A 15,721-nucleotide genomic window follows, 5' to 3' on the forward strand; every position below is an offset into this window, starting at 1 on the left:
GCAGGAGGGGGTGGCGCCCCCATGAGGAGGCAACCAGCATCGACACAAAGTTCAGACTGACTTGTTAACACATTCTTTATATACAAACACATCTTCATATAAAACCCTAACCCATTCACAAAAATGTGCTACAAATTTTCAATATTTGTTTGGAATAAAAAATAGAAATAGGGGATGTAGAGGATTGCTATTTATTTAATTTATGTCGTGTTATCTTTAGTTTGAATTTCGTTTAATGAATTAAAGTAAAAAAGTTAAAGAACTTGAAGTTTAAGAAGAAGTTAAACCCTGAGTTATTACAGGGAGTGATGACGTAGTTCCTGTGAGGCGGAACAGTTTGTCATCTCGCGTAGTTTCCGTCCGGACGCGGGTTGGTGGGACTCAGACCGGCTGCTGCCACGTCGCTCTGTGAGGTGGAATTATTCATTAAAATCAGAAACGGGAATAAAAAAGGACATTCTTCTTTTATTGCAGTCATGGTGAGTCTTATTGTCTTTAGTCCATTATTATATATGAAGCTTTTCGCGGAGGTTTGTGGCTATTATCAGTCGCCTGCTGACGTGACCGGTCTTTAGCTTAGCCGAGTGGCTAACTGGCTAAAGGCTAACTACTGAAGTGACACTTTTGTTTATTTGTATTCGTGTGTCATGTGTGTTCTGTTTGTTTTGTTTTTAGGTTTCTGTCATCAACACGGTGGACACCTCGCACGAGGATATGATTGTAAGTGTAATCCGTGTCTTAGGTAAAGTAGCTATGAGCTAACGTTAGCCTTCTTTCGGTGGATTCAGGTTTGTTGTTGCTTTTTCACACATAATCACACAAATCCTCGTGTTGTTGTGTTTTTTGTGCTCCATTTTGGTCCTTGTTGCTGCTGGATTCGATGCATACTTAGATTAGATTCTTAGTACCAGTCTGAAAGCATGTTTTCATTCATTCGTGTCTAAAATTGTATGTATTTAATTTATACAGAGCTTTTCCTCTGGGTTAACATTAAACCTCAAGGCTTTGCACTGTTGATCACTTTCACACACCAGTGGCGGCGGCTGCCATTCAAAGTAGCTCAGTCCATGGGAGCAGTTTGGGATTGAGAGTCTTGCTCAAGGACAGTGGAGCACAGTGCGTCATCCTACTGGAAGCACAAATAAGAAGATAAGCAATAATCCTCAGGTGTCCCGCAGGGTTGAAACAATATTCAGATCTAAAGTGTTAGAAAATCTCCAACCACGCCATCAGCAGCAGCGGCAGCATGAACTGTTGAGACGACACAGGATGGACATGCTGTCATGTCGTTGACAAGTAGCTAAATAAACCCAGTGTAAAAGAAGCGCTGCAGACTTTCTTTTGGGAGGTTTCACGTGTCCTTTTTGCTCTGTTTTCAGCACGATGCCCAGATGGATTACTACGGCACCCGGCTGGCCACCTGCTCCTCCGACCGCACCGTCAAGATCTTTGACGTCAGGAACGGAGGGCAGATTCTGGTGGCAGATCTCAGGGGGTGAGAAAACAAAAACCTCCCGGAACATAAAGCCATTTGACAGTAGTGGTTCAAGATTATAGAGCAGAGGTCTGCAACTTCTGTCTCCACTACGCTGTTTTATAGGGTCGAGAGTGGAGCAAAGCATGGAAAACCTCTGACATCACAGATTATGAACAAAAGTTTTTAGTTGTTGTAGTTGGCGGATGGTCTTGGCAATTTTTTATTGCCTTATTACAGTTTTTATGTTTTTTTTTATTCAAAGTTCAGCACATTTTGTGGTCAAGTTTTTTAAACATTGTCTCTGGAAATAAGTTCACTTTGTTTTCTGGTTCAAAAGAACTATTTATCATGGCCGTGGCGCACATCCATAGTAGCAGCATATCAGAAAAGTTGCATTCTCCCCCAATATTCATGGCAATAATGTCGGCGCATTTTCAAAAATGTCCACCTTTGGAGACGTTTCAGTGGCTCCGAACACCGTCGTCGTGTTCATGGATCCCAAAACGCAGTAAAAGTTTTGCACTTTCACTTGGAAACTTTGTGTGAACAGGGTCTGGACAGGAACGGGTTCCTGTGAGGGACAAAAAACTCATTACCAAGTAGTCACAACACGACCTTAAACATTAACACGTTATTGGTCACGGCCCTGAAATGAATGAATTCTTTGTGACACTCATCACTACGATAAAAACTGAAGGTAACTTTATCTGGATCACAGGTTTCAGTCACGTATTAAAGTTCTTTTATTATGAATATAAGCAAAGATTGGAGAAAAAAAACAAAACATGAAAGATCCTACAAAACTTAAAATGCATGCTCCACTGAAATAAGTGTTTTATATGTTTGTGTGTGTGTGTGTGTGTGTGTTGCAGCCACGAGGGTCCCGTGTGGCAGGTGGCCTGGGCTCACCCCATGTTCGGCAACATCCTGGCCTCCTGCTCCTACGACCGGAAGGTCATCGTCTGGAAGGAGGAGAACGGAACGTGGGACAAGATGTACGAGTACACGGGACACGAGTCTTCAGGTAGAGACACGGGCGATGAACTGGAACTGAAATCCATATGAATTCCGAAGCGGTCGGTCGTATTGATAAAGCTTTTAAGCATAAAATAAATCCCACGTCACTTCTCCATTCAACCTCGGTTATGCACAGATGTGAAAGAATAGAATACATTTTTTTCCGTTTTCATTTTGTAAACGATGTCTGTTTTTGCGGAAACTTAAATTGTGTAGTTTTCACGTGGGGCCAGTAGTGGGTGCTGTTGTTTGCGTTTGCAATGAAGAGAGCAATAAGCGATGAGCATTAGTAAAAGAAGTACATGGACATTTGTATAGACAGACACACTCTGGAAGGCAAAAGTTATTGTTTCTCTGTTCGCACTGTTTTCCGCGGCCACGGTGCACACTGGTACTGGCGGCGTTTCTACCGTCACCATGGAGACGGAGCCCGAGCATTTACCAGGAAGTTGAGTGTTTGTTCTCTGTCGGAGAGTTCTCAAAACGTTTCAGCGACTCCCAGCAATCGTCGTGTCAAGGGAGGCAGCAAAAACCTTTTACTCAAAAACCTCTTGTAAATGATTCTGGTGAGCGGTTTTCATCTTAGTTGACCTCTATTTTCACTTTAACCTGTTTATTTGAGCAGATAAGGATTTTTTGCTTTCAGGCTGTTTGGGGAAAATATTCTGACTCATCGTTATTGTTACAATTCAACCCATTTTCATGACGAAACCACTTCACTGTCTGTTTTGAAATCTGCAGCTGGACTAATAACAGTGTGAAGCCTTTCACTTATTTGCGTTAATCAAAATGGTTTTGCTGCATCAAAACTTGGCGTGTTTTGTTTGTTTGGCATGCAAATGGCTTGAATGATCACTGGCTGCCGATACAGTTAAAATTTTTTGTATTTTTGTCATAACAAAACTGGGTTGGGACCCCCCACTGAGACCAGTGAACCTCCTGGACGGCTGTACGTTTGACAGGTTATGAGCGAGTAAACAGAGAAGTTCCTCGTCTGTGTCCACAGTGAACTCTGTCTGCTGGGGTCCCTACGACTTCGGCCTGATTCTGGCCTGCGGCAGCTCTGACGGGGCCATTTCCCTCCTCACGTTCACCGGGGATCAGCAGTGGGACGTGAAGAAGATCAGCAACGCACACACGGTGCGTCTCTCTCTCTCTCTCTTGTTGGCCTCACTCTGCTCTGCTTGTTGTAACGCCGCGTCCCCCCCCTGCAGATCGGCTGTAACGCCGTCAGCTGGGCCCCCGCCGTCGTCCCCGGCAGCCTCATCGATCAGCCGTCGGGGCAGAAACCAAACTACGTGAAACGCTTCGTCTCCGGGGGCTGCGACAACCTCGTCAAGCTCTGGAAGTAAGTCGCCCGGACGATGAGCCGTCGCGTAAGACGTGTGTGTCCCGTGCACGCCGAGCGGTTGGAAGTGACGGCGCTCGCTTGTCTGTCCGCAGAGAGGAGGACGGCCAGTGGAAGGAGGACCAGAAGCTGGAGGCGCACAGCGACTGGGTGAGGGACGTCGGCTGGGCTCCGTCCATCGGCCTGCCGACCAGCACCATCGCCAGCTGCTCTCAGGTCAGTGACGTCGCCTGTGTCCTCCAAGTCATTCTGGCTGTAGTTACTCAGAGCTGCCACCAGATGGAGACACATTGAACAGTGAAGCCTGTTGATTGAGATTCAGGTTTTTTGGGGTTTTTTCTCCGCAGGACGGCCGCGTGTTCATCTGGACGTGTGACGACCCGGCAGGAAACACCTGGACGGCCAAGCTGCTCCACAAGTTCAACGACGTGGTTTGGCACGTCAGCTGGTCCATCACCGGGAACATCCTGGCCGTTTCTGGAGGCGACAACAAGGTCAGTCAAGTGAAGATCTCATCGCATGTCGGTTTTTCTTTTCTTTTGTGAGAAACAAGCCTGAGCGTGACGAGGTCTTGGACTCATTGTGCCTTAATAGCGTGTTCAGATGGTTCATGGCAAAAGTTAACGACGCCACTAAATTACACACATTAACAAAGTTATGCTTGACACTTTCTTTTTTTTTTTACATTATTACTGCAACTTTATTGATATGTTTTCATTTTTACTGGATTTTTATCTGTTTTTTTTTTTTTACTTTTTCTGCAATTCTACCCATCCTTTTTAACCATTACATTATTATTATTATTCCATTATTATTACACATATATACATATATACTTTATTATAGTTTGTGATTTTTATCTTATTTTTTTATCTACTTATTATTACTCTTACTGTCAATATTTTTGGTCCTTAGGGTTCTTGATAGTCATTGTATATAAGATTCCTCTATTCTTACCTAACTGTTTGCACATTTCTTGTCTTTCCTACTCATGAGTCCTTAAGAGCAGAATGTAACAAGTACATTTCTCCTTTGGGAGATCAATAAAGGCTTATCTTATCTTATCTTATCTTATATATCACCCCCTCTATTTGGGACGACCTCAGACACGCAGCAATAGAGCTATAGCTATTAGACTGTGGTAGTGGCGGTATGGAGAAAATGTCGTGACGTCCTGTAACCGTCGCCGTTTTCTTTTCCTTGTGACTGAACGTGTCTGCAGGTGACGCTGTGGAAGGAGTCGATGGACGGTCAGTGGGCCTGCATCAGCGACGTGAGCAAAGGGCAGGGAGCCGTGTCCACCATCACAGACACACAGCAGAACGAGCAGTGACACACACACACACACACACTAGTATTCAGAGATGAAAACATTGGACATTTGGACTGTTTCTCAAGCTTCACTGTCAGGATTATTACGTCTGAGTTCATTCAGAGCAGAAATAAAATGTCACATTTCAAAGGTTCTCTTTTTTTCCCCCCATGCTCACGAGGACATTTATGAATACAAGTGCATCTCTCAAAATTAACAATAGAAAAGTACGGCTCTGAAACATTTCTTCAGTATAAACTGAAATATTTCCCCCTTTTTGTTTTATTTCATTTTTAGTTTAGAAGTCAGGATGAATGCAAACAGTTTTATCTGAAATTATTCAAATACTTTATGAAGTCGGATCATTTTGCAAATTTTCTGCCTTAATTCTCTCAGTTAACGTTTGTAAATGCGTGAAGGTTTTTTCAGTATAAATGTTCAGACTGAAGAAAGAAAACGTTTCTCTGCTTTATCAGTCACACTCCAGTTTGTTCTTCTTCATCATCGCTGGTTTGGTTCAGCGATCGCTACTCCTCCTCCTCCTCCTCCTCCTCATACATTCCTCCTCCTGCCCCCCCTTCCCAACGCTCTAACCTGTAATTTGACACCTGCATCGCTCAGAGTCTCAAAATCGCCCAGAAGCAGCTCGTTGTGACTCGGCCTCAGATCTCAGGCTGTCACACAAAATGAAATGATTTATTTACACTATTCACACCAACAGTTAAACTCTGAAACCTGAAGCCTCCATTGACAGATTATAGGGTTTTTCCCTTATTGTGTTTTTTTTTTTTTTTTAAATCAGAAATGTGTTTTTCATATTTGAAATAATTAAATGTTGATGTTAAAACTGTCTCTGCGTTTTCTTTATGCTGCATTTGTAATGTGTGGGATTTATTTAATCCTCTCATTAGGTTTAAAAAAAAAAGAAAAATATTAAATAATTTTGCTCTCCAGATTACGGAGCATCTTCCTCCCTCTAACTCAGGGGTGTCAAACATGCGGCCCGGGGGCCAGAACTGGCCCACCAGATGATCTAATCCTGCCGCCATGGGATTTTTGAAGTGTGAGGTATAAAAAGGAAAACTGACAAGAGGCTGATCTAAAAAACACTAGATTGTCAAAAATGACATTCAAAACCTCCCTTGGTCAGAATTTGACCCCCGACATTAATGCATCTGTGGAGGTCACATGACGCAACACCTTTCACAATAAAAGTCCAACTTATGTGAAACGATACTTTAGACACATAAACTCAAAACAATTTCCAGAGGATGACAAATTGTTTTAATCCCGAATACGAAATCCAGATACAGACAACTGAGGGGGTTCTTTTTTGCAAATATAATAATATCTGATTTCCTTTCATATGTATATTTCAGAATAGACTGGCAAATTCTTGCAGTTGCAAAAGGATCAAAAGAAGGAAAGACTTTGTCATTTGTCCATATCTGCAGTTTAATATGTTACGTTTGACTTGTTGGGCCTCCAGAGGTCAGATCAGGTCGATGTGGCCCCTCAACTGAAATGAGTTTGACGCCCCTGTTCTAACTGGTACGTGGAGCCTGTGTTTGGATAGATGGGTTCATTTTATTTAAGGAGGAGCATCCAGAGTGAAAACTATTCTACTAAAAGCCGGACACGGTTGGCAAGGCGACACCGGCCGTCCCCTCCCCTCCCGACTCCTCCCCGCCGGGGTTTAAAAGGTGTGGACACACCTGAGGCTCCTCGCCGTCGTCCCTCACCCTCCACCTCTCTCCCGTTTCCCCGTCATTCCTCCTCCTCCTCCTCCTCCTCCGCCCGCACCATGAGTCTGAGCCGGAGCAAGCGGATCAGCTCCAGCAGCTCGGTCCGGAGCAGCGGCGGCGGCGCCTCCCGGAGGCTGAGCGGCTTCGGGGGCCCGGGGGGCTTCAGCGGCGTCTCCCTGAGCAGCAGCTCCCTGTACAACAACGGCCACCACCCGGGCCTGGCCGCCCCGCTGGCCTCCCTGTCGGTCAACAGGAGCCTGCTGGCCCCCCTCAACCTGGAGATCGACCCCAGCCTGACCATGAGCCGCGCCCACGAGAAGGAGCAGATCAAGAGCCTGAACAACCGCTTCGCCAGCTTCATCGACAAGGTAGAGGCCTCGGTTCAGAGGTCACTCATCCTTAGAGGTCATTCTCAACAGAGAGTTCAGTATTTATATTGATACACACACTACAACACATTTTAACATTACAGGAAAGGTGGATTTATTTATAGAGCACCATTGAAACAGGGCAATTCACTGCTTTACGAAGAAATTTGAGAAATACGTTAATGCTGTGCCTTTAAAAGCAGAATTGACATGTATTTTAGCTTGAATATTTACATATTTAATGCATTAAAATAATGGCATTTTATTAAGTGATTTATGCAGGATTATTGGAATCATGTAAGATTATTATCGTGTACATATATTGTTTATTTGTATATGAACAGTTTTAAACTGCAGCTCCAGCACCTTCATGCTCACTCAGCAGTATTGAAACTGTTGTACTGATCTACTTTAATGTGTTTATTTTTATTTTATTTTTAATAACTCAAACACCTCTGAGTGTCAAAAGGCAGCAAGAAAAAAAACCCTCAACAGTTGGTCATTGTTTTGGGTTTTTTTCCCAACGAAATGGAAATAAATGATCAATAACTGTTTATGAAAATTAAAACTGAACAACATAGAAGTATTTCTGCTAAAAAGTTTGTAAATTGCTCTCGGGGTTTTTGTGATGTAACATTCAGGTTCACTTTAATGTAATTCAGGTTCGTTTTAACGCGGCTCTCACTGATGTAACCTTACGGTTCTTTTTAGCTTCATTTAATTTAGATTCACTTTAACAGAGCCTTTGGGTTCAATGTATTATATCCTCGTGGTTCACTTCCAGGTCGTGTTCGGGGTCAAATTGATTTAATCTTCTAGTTTGATGTATGTTTTTCAAGGTCACTTTGATGTGGAGTTCAGGTTTATCTTGATGGAGGTTGACTCGGATTGAAGCGTTAAAGTCAACCTGAAAGCTACATTTAACACATAAATGACCTTTAAAGATAACATGACTTTCTTCTGAAGGTGTGTGTGTGTGTGTGTGGGAGGGGGGGGTTGTTAATGTGAGAAGCTTGTTGATGCTCCTGGCTGGACACATTTCCCACCGCGGGAGTGAGCGACTCTCTGATAATGGCCGACATCGATACTCTACTTAGGGGACATCTCTACTTTCTCACGGAGTGGGTTAACGCTGCCACAAAAGAGGCTTTGTGTTCGTCTCACTTCAGACACACTGAGCACAGAATCATCAGGGTTGTTTTTTTTTAATCTAACATCTTCATGGAGATATTGTACATTTTAGGTTTGTTTAAATCATTGTGTGTCGTGTTCATTACAGAGACACACATTGGCAGATATTTCTTGGCAAAAGTAAGAAAATGGGGCTTAGTTTCAATATTAAATTGTAATTTATTTATTTTTTTAATCAAGCATCATTTTAAAACAAAATACTATGTGACAGAAATTAAGAATGTAAATATCAGAGACAATACTTGACTGAGCGATTAATATTTCACGTAACATATTAATTTATGTAAGTTTCTATGCAGTGAAGTACGGGAGCCCAGAAGGGTCAACACAACCTCAAAAGCCACTACGCAACCACAGAAATCAACAGAACAGGCTTTGTTTCCGGGGGACAATATTTTCTGACGGACTATTTTGACGATGGTAGACTTTAATGAAACGCAACTAAAACGCTGCTGCTGGATGCTTCTGATTAATGTTGTGGCGGTTTGTTTTTTTTCCACAATTCAGCGATGTTGATCATTGTGTTAAATTTGCCATAAAGTTATGTATTTTCGCCCATCGTTTATTTAATGTGTCCGTCGGAAAATAATGTCCTCCGGAAACAAATCCTGTTCTTCCAACCGCTGCGCGCTTCTGTTGTGTGTTTTCACAGTTGCATTTATCCACCGTAAATAGATTCTGAATTAATTTCTAAACTTTGCAGAAGAAAGTGTGTGTTAGTAGATCATTTCCTTATAATTATTCTTAGCAATAAAACTTTACCATTGGAAAAACTGATTGTTTCCCTTTTTCAATGATGCCGCATTTGTGGGATGAGCAGCAAAGTGTGTTGCTCCTATAAAGAAATGTGCAAAATCATCTCTGCCTGACAGATTTTGAGTGGAGATGGATTAGATGATCAACCCCCAAAAATATATATATACATGTATATTTACTGATCGTGTGGTTTGATAACATCCCACATGGAAAGAACCTATATGAGGATATATGCGCGTATATAAAACCTATAAGCAGTTTATATGCACATATATGCGTATATATGCCACATATAGGCAAATTGAGGTGCATATATGTGAATATACAGGCCATATAGGTCTCCTGTACTGCCTCTTTATTTCCACATATATATATAGCCTATATCTCACTTTGGCAACTGTCATACATTATCAAGTCAATAACTAAGAACTAACTAAAAAACAATTATGTAAGAAGAACATATAGATGCATATATGTACCTATATAGGTACCTGTATGTACCTATATGTGTACATATATGTGCATTTATGTACATATAATATAGGAAAACGGCCAATTTTATATACGTCACATATATTAAAAACCTATATCATAACCTATATTAAAACATATATGTTTATATAGGTTCTTTCCATGTGGGATACTATTACAATAATGATAATATGCATAGTGATAATTGCAAATGCTGTGTTGTTGCATAGCACAATATCCCCCATTTTAAAGTTTATGTTGCACTATTTGTTTTCTATCTGAGTGGAGACACAAAAAGCTTTCTATTTCACTGTGGAATGTGACCGTCCAGAACACTTATCAGGAGAAATGTTGTGAAAGTTCACAGAAACACTCCAGAGCTCGTCCATCCGTCTGTATGAAAGAGAAGCTTGACTTCCCTGCTAATGGCCTCCTCACAAAGGAGCCCCTGTTCCTCCATCTTTTACCTGCAGGAAGCCGTGAAACACCAACCTGGCGTGATGATCCCTGTCGGTGTTTCTAATTCACTCTGTAATCCCCCCCCTCTCTCTGTGGCTCCACAGTGAAAACTACCAAAATGGAAAGTTGAGTAAACCGATAGACAAACGGTCCAGGTACCGTGTCACCGGATCTGAGCGACCTCGACGTTCAATGAAACATTAAAGAGCTGCTTCCCTCCTGCACACAAGTCATTAGCTTGATGCAAACAGGCGCACCGAGTCTGACCTCCGGCACCGTGACGACCCAGTTTTGAAAGCCCGTCGGGACGTTTTTAACGACATGCGCGTAGGTCCGCCTGCACAGACGATCCCCGGTTTCATGCACGCATCTATTTAAAAGAGGCCCTTTGGAGGAACGTGGAGACGGCATGAGGGAGTTAAACATCCCGGATCTGCGGCGTCTGGGCCGCCGTCCCATTTCCGTCCCATTGAGCCGAGCTGAAACCCGATCGACGGGGTCAGACGCGGCGTGGCGGCGTCCCACAGCCAGATGACTCTGCTCCGAGCTGAAGGCAGGCTTTGTGTCGGGAGACATAATAGGAGGCGGATAAACCCGGCCGTGGGCTGGAAACCCGAGGCCGGAGTGTTGACGCCACGTCGTTTACCGGAGAAGACCCGTCATTCTACACCCACGGCTCCTCATTTTGACTCCTAATGCTGCTTGTTTTTTAATCAATTAGTCGCCCGGGAACAGAGTTGTGCCGACGTCCGTGAGCATTGTGAGATGGAAAAAACGTATTCGACAACATTTTCAAGTGAAAACGCCAAACCTCGGAAAAAAAAAACCCTGGAATTTTATCCCAACTCCTTTGTCATTCAAGCTATGAAGTTAAAGTTGAAGAGTTACGATTCAATAAAAATCCAACTTGTTGTCCAATTGTTGTATGTATGTGTGTGATGCAGGCTTTTTTGGATCACACTAATCCACTGTTTTTACTGTCAAGAACTGAAAAGTTCACGGACCTTAACGAGTTCAAAACTATCCAAATACTGTTGAAAGCAAGGAAAAATTGTCCGCTGGGCAACATTTAGAAAAGTAAGCACAACTTTAGGGGAAAATTACAGTTAAAAAAAATCTGTTAAAAAGTCTGCACTACCCTGAAACGCTCCTGTATCACCATCCAGATATAAAGCCTCGGAATAAATTATGTATAAAGATTAAACAATTATCAAAATTAATACAGTTTATAAATACTTATTTTATTCTGATATATATAAACATGGCAAATTAAAAAAAAAATGTATTTAGTAGTAGGATATCATATTGATAACATTGACATAAATTAAGAAAAAAATGTAAAAAAATGTGTGACTTGTAATGATAAAGATAAAAAAGCGATATACATTTTTTTTAATACTTTTTCTGACCCAATTTTTCGAACATGTAAAGGACATATTTTAAAATTGGCGTGTGTGTTGTGTGATGTTCATGTTTTTAATTTTTGTTCTGTTTGTTTGTATATTTTTTTACATGTTCAAAAAATAAATAAATAAATATTGTCGTCTGCGTGCGTGTGTGTGTGTGTGTGTGTGTGCGCGCGTGTGGTTTCATTGCAAAAAACAAACAGCATCACCCACTAAACTACAAAACTACATCCTGTTCTCATGGCTTCTGCCGTTTCCGTGCCAACGAAGCTCGTTTTCAAACTGTCGCCCCGTTAAATGCGACCCTGTTCTGACCCGGTGCCGCCCGCAGGTCCGATTCCTGGAGCAGCAGAACAAGATGCTGGAGACCAAACTGGAGCTGCTGCAGGGGCAGGGCGCCGGCCGCTCCAACGTGGAGCCCATGTTCGAGGCCTACATGGCGGGCCTGAGGCGTCAGATGGACCTGGTCAACAACGACAAGACCAAACTGGACGGAGAGCTGCGGAACATGCAGGGCCTGGTGGAGGACTACAAGTACAAGTGAGACCCTGAGGGCCAAAAGACACCGAGGGTCCCGAGAGGACGGGAGCTCACTGTGTCCTCCCTCTCTCTCTCTCTCTCTCTCTCTCTCTCTCTCTGCAACAGGTACGAGGACGAGATCAACAAGAGGAACAACCTGGAGAACGACTTCGTCATCCTGAAGAAGGTCAGTGGGCGCGGCCTGAAAGAGGAACCCATCGCTTTGTTCCTTCACGTCTCTGCTGCTTTCAAACTTTCCTCTTCACCGTCACATGGGACGCTTCTTTCTTTCAGAGCGTTTGTCTTCATCGCTCTTCTAGATCAGTGTTTGTCAACCACTGTGCCCACGAGATCTAGTCAGGTGTGCCGTGGGAAATTATCCAACTTTACATTTTTTCTAAAAAAAAAAACATTTGCTCTCACAGCCGCTGTCAGCTGTGAGAGCAGTGTACAGAGTAATCTAGTATAAATACTGTGGCGAGCACCGCAGAAAAATTGATCTGAGTCGAGATTCTCTTCTGCAAGCTGATCACCAGAGGCTTTTATTTTGATATGAACACACTCAACTGGAACTTCATAACAGGATGACACTCCACACAACACATTTCTTACTCATGGTTGCACACCAACATCCAACAAACCAAACTAGACGAAATAATTAGCTATCGGACACTGAGTGAGTAAAAATTAAAAAAAAGAAATTGGGAAATACTTTTTTTCTGTATTTATTTGATTCCTCTTGATAAAACATTGATGAGAATGACTTTATATTGTTAATAGAGGCTACAGAGTTTAAAATATTTACATTTTCGGGTGGTGGTGGTGTGCCTCGAGATTTTTCCAAAGAAAAAAGTGTGCCTTGGCTCAAAAAAGGTTGAAAAACACTCTTCGAGATTACTGTCCGCGTGGAGTTTGTATGTTCCGGAATGTCTCTCATACATGTTCAGTAGTACCAGTTCCAGTGTGACTCCCCAGCTTATATGATTATGTCGATATGACGCTGCTTAATAAAGACACTATAAAAAAAAAAAACAACTGTGAATTTGAGTGTTTCTGTGTTTACGTATCTGAATCGTTCTGCTGTCTCTGTGTGCGGTCAGGATGTGGACTCTGCGTACCTGGTCAAGGCCGACCTGGAGGACAAAGTCGGAGCTCTGACAGATGAAATCAACTTCCTCCGTAACGTCTACGAGGAGGTGCACCAGCGGCTCCGATCTTCTTCTCTCTCAAAAATGTCCGCCCTGCTTGTGTGCTGTTATTTTATTATCTGCAGTTATTACATTTTTTTATTATTTATTTAATGCAAAAAAAAGACGGCATTGTAATAACCTATTAAATTAATTCAAAATATTTCTATTACACGATTGGTAAGATCAGACTTCAGTAATTCAAAAATCAATGATTATGTTATTCAAAATATTTTGTTGGAAAAAAAAAACTTACTTTTGGGTCAAATTTGACTAATTTGGACACTTGAAACCAGTAAAAATGGCCTAAATGTCATTATTTTAACATGAAATCTGAAGACGTCCCCTAAAATGACACAATATTCAAAAGAATGACAACATTTAAAAAATGTTCATAGTTTTGTACACTGAAGTTTCTGTGGATGAACTTTGATAATTTGCTGTCTTCATCTCTCAACTTCCGTCTTCCATTCATCAATTTTTTTAATATCACATTGGCTTTTTACGTCTGAAATTTTGGCTTGTGAAGCAAAGAAATGTTCTAAAACCGTCACCCTGTGATGTTAAACTATATGATCTAACCTCTTAGTTGAAAGCCTCTTTGATTCTTTTCTTTTGATTTTCAAAATCACCAAGTAAATAAAAAAAAAACTTCAAAGGAAATTAAAAAAAATAAAAAATTCTTAAGAATAACGGCCACAACGCAACACCGCCACCAGGGGGCACTGTCTCGGTTTACAATGTGGAAAATTGAAATAACTCAAGAAACAAAGTTTGAAATCGCTGATCTGAAACGTGGATAGTATAATTCGTCGGTGCTTCTCTGCCCAGGAGCTGCGTGAGCTGCAGGCCAGCATCAAGGACACGTCGGTGGTTGTGCAGATGGACAACAGCCGCAGTCTGAACATGGAGCAGATCGTCTCCGAGGTCAAAGCTCAGTACGAGGAGATCGCGGCCCGCAGCCGGGAGGAGGCGGAGGCCTGGTACAAGAGCAAGGTCAGGAACCTGGAGACCTGGAGACCTTGAAGAGGACACGACGGTGGAGCTCATCTCTCTCTCTCTCTCTCTCTCTCTCTCTCTCTCTCTCTCTCTCTCTCTCTCTCTCTCTGCAGTTCGACCAGATGGCCGTGCAGGCCAGTCAGTTCGGAGACGAGCTGCGTGTCGTGAAGGCCGAGGTGGCCGAGGTCAACCGGCTGATCAGCCGCCTGCAGAGTGAGATCGAGGCCGTCAAGGCTCAGGTACGCTGGCGGCTCCGACCCGCCGCCGCTGCCGCCGCCGCCATCCTACTCAACGCTGGATGTTTCTCCCACAGCGCGGCGGCCTGGAGAACCAGCTGGCCGAGGCCGAGGAGCGCGGAGAGCTGGCCGTGAAGGAGGCCAAAGCTCGGACCAGGGACCTGGAGGACGCTCTGCAGAGGGCCAAGCAGGACATGGCCCGGCAGCTGCGGGAGTACCAGGTGAGGCCAGGGGGCCGGGGGGAGCCGAAGGCTTCCAGGGTCGTCCATTTAAACTGAAAAAAACAAACTCCTCTTCACCTGCAGGACCTGATGAACCTGAAACTGGCTCTGGACATTGAGATCGCCACCTACAGGAAGCTGCTGGAAGGAGAGGAGGACCGGTGAGAGGAGGGCCTCCAGGCTCACACACTAAACATCACTGCACTGACTGGAACACACACCAAACACCAAACACCAGTGTGTGTGCTGAGATTGTTCCTGGCATCCAACACTCTCCTCGCACTAAATAACAACCCAGTCTTGTTGCCAATAATACGCTTAAATCTTTACTTTGATTCTCTTTACTCCTCCAGTTCTTATGGTATGAGCCTAGTATAACTAGCTGTGGAACGAAGGCTACTTGAATCTGCTCTCTAACGCAATGCCTCACAGTTTCCGTAACTTTAAGTTAAATAAGAAATGTGAGAAGTGACGTCTCCTCCTCTGCAGACTCGGGCAGCAGTCCATCCTCAACATCCAGACCGTGTCCAACTACAGTAAGTAACCTGAGCAGCAGCCTCCTTCGAGCAGGAGCCTGAACTCATCTTATTTAAGTTCTTTGACCCCCCCCCCCCCAACCCCCTCTCCCTCCATCTCCGTCTGCAGCCACCAAAAGCACCAACGGCTTCCACAGCAGCTCTCTGGCTCCGAAGCTGCTGATAAAGACCACCGAGACCAGAGACAGCACCAGATTCAACATCCACTGAGCTGAAAACGGTCAAAACATGTCATTATTTACGTAGAGCAACGGGGGTGAAAGTCACACAAACGTGGGTCATGAAGGGAAACGTTACTGGAATATCTACTGGAGTCATTTGTGGTGAATTTCTAAGAATGTAGCAGTTATAGAGTCTTTAAAATCGGGGTAGTGGTTCCCAGCATGGGGTCCGGGTGGGTGGGGGGGGGGGGGGGGGGGGGCAAAGATCACAAGAAGATGGGGTGATTAAATTAAATTTAAAGAAAAAAAGGA

At 43.4% G+C, this 15,721-nt stretch overlaps 2 protein-coding genes across 2 annotated transcripts; both read left to right on the forward strand.

Moving 5' to 3' along the window:
- The first annotated feature begins 373 nt into the window (after nt 1–373).
- sec13 (SEC13 homolog, nuclear pore and COPII coat complex component) lies at nt 374–5,993 on the forward strand. The gene is made up of 9 exons (XM_080494847.1): nt 374–479; nt 676–720; nt 1,380–1,495; nt 2,350–2,501; nt 3,501–3,634; nt 3,709–3,842; nt 3,938–4,058; nt 4,190–4,336; nt 5,065–5,993. Exons 1-9 carry the CDS (start codon nt 477–479, stop codon nt 5,173–5,175), a joined length of 963 nt encoding a protein of 320 aa, XP_080350973.1. The 5' UTR covers nt 374–476; the 3' UTR covers nt 5,176–5,993.
- Nucleotides 5,994–6,958: 965 nt separating this feature from the next.
- On the forward strand, nt 6,959–15,458 carry LOC308129075 (keratin, type II cytoskeletal 8; the record flags this gene model as incomplete). Its single annotated transcript, XM_080494845.1, has 10 exons — nt 6,959–7,267; nt 11,882–12,090; nt 12,196–12,256; nt 13,170–13,265; nt 14,088–14,252; nt 14,369–14,494; nt 14,569–14,712; nt 14,797–14,873; nt 15,202–15,248; nt 15,358–15,458. 10 exons carry the CDS (start codon nt 6,959–6,961, stop codon nt 15,456–15,458), a joined length of 1,335 nt encoding a protein of 444 aa, XP_080350971.1.
- Nucleotides 15,459–15,721: the final 263 nt, after the last annotated feature.

The sequence above is a fragment of the Blennius ocellaris genome (genome assembly GCF_963422515.1).
Source record: "Blennius ocellaris genome assembly, chromosome: 4".
Taxonomy (NCBI): Eukaryota; Metazoa; Chordata; class Actinopteri; order Blenniiformes; family Blenniidae; genus Blennius; species Blennius ocellaris.